The following is a 4,631-nucleotide window of genomic DNA, read 5'->3' as shown; positions in this document are numbered from 1 at the left end:
AGGGTGAGTCCCATTTTGTAGCAGCTGGTTCAGTTGAGCTGCCAGTCGCTCATGGAGGGCAGTGAGTTTCTTCAGCCAGTAGTGCTGTCCAGTTTTTCATACTCTTTCTTGGACATCTGCCACAGTGATGGTTAATGGGGCTTGTTCAGGGAGGTTGCTGTGGTGGTTAGCCACTGTGCATTGCTGTTGTGGGACACCTCCCTTTCCCATATGCCTTTCCAGTATTGTTCAGTCTCCAGCCTTGGTGGGTCTTCTCTGTTGTTAGTACCCTGCCATTGAGAGTACACTTTAGCTGGTTGGGTGGAGAAGAGCCGGTTAATCCTCCTGTATCTCTTTAGGCGGCTGGCCAAAGAGATACTATAGCTCTGACAGTTGGCTCACTTCCCACTCACTTCTAGGGATCGTTCTCAATGCTGCATTCACATCTTCAATGAGACTTTCTGATGGTACTTCACTCAGCCGCTGTAGTTGGCATTGGGGTTGTCTGGTGTTCATTTGGGCCATGATTCTCTCTCTCAGAGCTGCCTCGTTCAGCTTTGATGGTTCGTTCATTACTGGGGCTGCATACCCAGTCTCTGGGGTAGTTGTAGTTAACTCCCCCCTGTACTGACATCCAGGCTCCTCCCCCTTGCCGTAGCATTTGTGTTGTACCTCGTCAATCTCAAGTTGTGATAGCAGTTGCCGTTTGCGGATGTTGGAACACTGAGCTACTAGTTGTTTAGCAGTCATTGTAGACTGGGGATGTCGAACTAACCATTTTTCCCTCATTCTTTGCATGTAGCCCCTCTGACTAGGGTTACTTGAGTAGTAGCATTCCAACAGATCCAGGTTTTCACCCCTCGCCCATTTCCGTTTTGTTCCAGTAGCCCATTTGTCATCAAGGTGCTCTGGTTCCCCAGCACCTGACGCAGACCTTGTTTGGCCGGGCGACATCTGAGCCGGCATGTTATGCATATCAATGTCTGTCATGGTATGAGGTAGGCTATATAGCTCCAACACACACACACATACACAAGTCTGGAGAAGGATTTATTTTACTCTGAAATACAACAAATTATCAATAAACTAAGACAAGATTGTTCTTTTTTTGTTCATTTTTGAGAGCTGAATTATCTCTTGTCTTTGAACTGGAAAATGTTTGTTTCTCTGAGAAAAAAAAAACAACCATTTTATTTCTGCCCAGATTAGAGTCCGACAGTCAGTTTGCCTTCCACAAAGCCTGAAGGACTTTAAGAGGTGATAACGTTCAGATTTTAAAGTGTAAATAAATCCCCCAAAATTAACTGATTTTTACCAATTAACTCTCATTGGGTTGTGTAGGGCTCTATATGTTTCTGTACAAATTTCGACATTTTTGTGTCAATTTGTTCAGTTCCTTTCCAGAGCCCTGACACAAAAAATTAGTTGTCGTCATTGTTTTGTTTTTTTGTTTTGGGTTTTTTTTAATAAAAACTTGCTAGAGGGGTCTGAAAAGTCAAATAAAATGACCAAGTGGAAAAGTTGGCAACAGTGCCAACAGTTGATGGCGTGGCCATCAACTGTTTGGCCACGCCCCTCTGTGTCTCTTAGCTCCGCCCAGTTTGGTGGAATTTTTTCACATTTTTCTGGGCCAGGGCTTAGCTTTCATAGGGGGTTTAGTCACATTTTGAAGACAATCAAACAACCAAGGAGGTCAGATAAATCCGACTGCCGTTCTTAAACTCAGCTCTTATTCCAGTTCTCATCATAGAAACAAACTCTGCTTTGATGTGGCAACGTTTAAAGCCTCAAATATAAAAGTGTGTTTCTCAGCTTGTTTGATCAGGGACACTTTTTGTTGCAAGGCGCAATCAGCCACAGCTCATCAGGGTTCTGAGTCAAGGATAAAAAGTCTTTCTGTGAAAAGACTTCAATACAAAGAAATGCTGATGCTTCCAGTGAAGGCAGACGCAGAACCACTGATGGGAATCCATTTGAAAGCTGCATGACGGTCAGTTATGAAACATCTTTGGTCCCACACGGCAATGGCTTCACACAATAGATAAAAGATAGATAAGCAGTTGGACTCAATTAAAATTTTTAATTGCAAAAATATGAAACGACAAAATATGACTTTTGCTGTTTGTGGATGTGATTTATGTGTCACATTTATGGAAAAGAACAGAAAAGGATAGAGTAAAGACAAGCCTTTGGGATACTGGATGTCAAAATTGTGGACCCAGGGCCATTTTCGGCCCTCTGCCGGATTTTGTTTGGCCCCTCAGTACACAAAGATAGCAAGAGATTTTTACAGTCTTCCAATACAGTAAGTATGCAAGACAATCAACAATGACTTACAGAGTGATTTTCTAGACAAATTAGACTGCTTTTTTAAAATATTGTCTATCTACAATATTACTGGAGATACAAACAAATGTCTTAAGAAATCTTTTTTTTTTTGGTTTACTATGAAGTCAAATTGTGGCCCTCTGGTTCTCTCAGTTTGATCATTTTGGCCCAAGTAGCAGAAAGCTTGGACACCACTCCTTTTTTTTTTTTTTACAACAAAGCCTGGTTGTAAAACATACTGTCACACTCCTTTATTTTTCAGGCGTTCCAAAGTTTAAAAGCTCAGAATAGAAGCTGAATTGATCATTTCCAGCCACAGTTTCTGTTTGAACCGTTACCTTGTAGTTGTCCTTATGTTCTCGGATCATGTGCTGGGCGTACTCGATCAGGTCGGATGACAACGTCTTGGAGTCCTTCTCCTGAAGGCTAGCCTCCTCCTGCAACTCTGAACCAAACATCAATCTTTAAAGCCTGAATAAATATTTCAGTCATTTGAGCCTTCAGAGCAGAAATATTAATTTATGGTCAGATTTAAAGTAAAACAGCCTCATAACAGTTATTTAAACCTCACACAGCTTTATCTTTCTACTTCTAGTTTCCAGTGCTTAGAAAATAACTTTTATGGTAAATTTAATTGTAATTTTCCATTCACAAAAGTAGGGCTGCGACTAATGATTATTTTATTGAATGATTATTCTGACAATTGGATAAAAAAAGGCACATTCAGCATTTTTTTTCCTTTAAATACATTAAAAGATGCAAATAAACAATGAAGTTCCTTCTTCAAACAAGGAAATAAACATTTTACTGCCTAAGATGCAACAAAATAGTATTCTTGCAGTGAATTTGAACTCAGTGAAGCTAAGACAATGCCACTTGAGGAGTTCTGGGGAAAACAATTGTACAGACAAGGGTGTTTTTATATTAAATATATCTTGTAAAGTTTTGGCTTAATTACTTCTCTGAATGTTTTTTCAGCAAACTGCTTTTTTACAAGTCTGTATATTCCAGTCAACAATTAATTACTGAAATAGCTGACGATTATTTCAATAATTGACTCATCATATTTAATTGTTTGAGCCCTAGAAAAGTCCATGATGAAGATTCAGAAACTCACTGGTGAGGATGTAAGGTTTGGTGACGATGTGGGCAGGTCTTCTGTCATCGGTGTTTCCTCCGAGGAGCTGCAGGAACAAACACAAACACAGGAAGTAAGTAAAATATATTTGTAAAGCACCTAGCACAGGTTTTAAAATCATAAAGTGCTCCACAAAGACATAAACATAAAATAATATAAAAACTGTCAATAGAACAAAAAATCTATATAAAAAAATTGCCCTAACAAGCCGCAGCTCAGATTACCAAGCAGCAGCAGAGAGAATTGTTGATCTATTTGAACTCTGAGGAATGAAAAAGTATTTTTAAAAAGTCTGAACTTATCTTCAGAAGGGTTAAAAAAAGAGAGTTCAAAAATTTCACCTTGAAAATATTAATTTTAGGAAGCAAATCAAATGTGGGCAGTTTAAGATCTCAGAGGTCCATAACTGACACTCTGCCTCCCTCTTATGGCCTAAATCTGAACTGCAGCATCACACAGTTGTGGAATAACGGAGTATTTACTGAGGGCTCTTCACTTAGGAACCAGATAACATTGTATTCAGTTTTTAATCACTCAAGTTTTTGTTTACTCTCTTGAAAATAAAACCTTTGTGTCTCATTTAAGCCCAGCTGTTCTGCTTACTGTCTGTTTCTTTATGGGCAAAGTACGGTTGGGATCAAACGACAGACCCATCTCCTGCAGGTTCCTGGCCATGGATTTGTTGTTGTCCCAGGCATTCCTGATCTGAGCACTGAAAGAGAGAGGAAATATTCAAGACACACAGATCCAGGAACAACAAAATCCCTCCCACACATCCCCAAATTTATTTACTTACAAAACAAATGAAAGCCAACAAAAAGCAGCAGATAAATTATGCAACAATAAAATATTTTACAAGATTTCAGCTATTTTGACAAAAACCAGGTCAAATCGACTTTGTTCTATGAACAAAAGAGTTATTAATGACAGAGAATTAGGGACAGGCTAAGAAAAAAAAATTGAGAATAGAGATAATATTACAATAATACGAAAATATCACCAGAATAAAGTAAAAATTATACAAGAATGAAGCTGGATGACAGAAAGTCAATACGAGAATCAGGTCGCTATAATACAAGAATAAAGTTAGATTATGAGAATAATGTTGTATGACAAGGGAGCTGCCAGGAATCTTGGGCCCCATGACAAAAAAATTAGATTGCGCCCCCCGCACCCTCTGCGTGGC

The 4,631-nt window shown here is 39.2% G+C and overlaps 1 protein-coding gene across 1 annotated transcript in view; it reads right to left on the bottom strand.

Moving 5' to 3' along the window:
• nop16 (NOP16 nucleolar protein homolog (yeast)) overlaps positions 1 to 4,185 on the bottom strand; it is a 9,847-nt gene extending 5,662 nt beyond the window's left edge. The window contains exons 1-3 of the mRNA XM_015026421.1: positions 4,049 to 4,185; positions 3,425 to 3,491; positions 2,646 to 2,752 (exon numbers count right to left, since the gene is read on the bottom strand). Coding sequence (XP_014881907.1) covers positions 2,646 to 2,752; positions 3,425 to 3,491; positions 4,049 to 4,120 — 246 coding nt within the window. The 5' untranslated portion in view covers positions 4,121 to 4,185. The remainder of the gene's footprint in view (positions 1 to 2,645; positions 2,753 to 3,424; positions 3,492 to 4,048) is intronic.
• Between the last annotated feature and the right edge of the window lie 446 nt (positions 4,186 to 4,631).

The sequence above is a fragment of the Poecilia latipinna genome, unplaced genomic scaffold (genome assembly GCF_001443285.1).
Source record: "Poecilia latipinna isolate Pla-1442-1.1 unplaced genomic scaffold, P_latipinna-1.0 Scaffold4852, whole genome shotgun sequence".
Classification (NCBI taxonomy): domain Eukaryota; kingdom Metazoa; phylum Chordata; class Actinopteri; order Cyprinodontiformes; family Poeciliidae; genus Poecilia; species Poecilia latipinna.
Note: the sequence above shows the minus strand (reverse complement) of the source record. Positions and strands in the feature narration are given on the sequence as shown.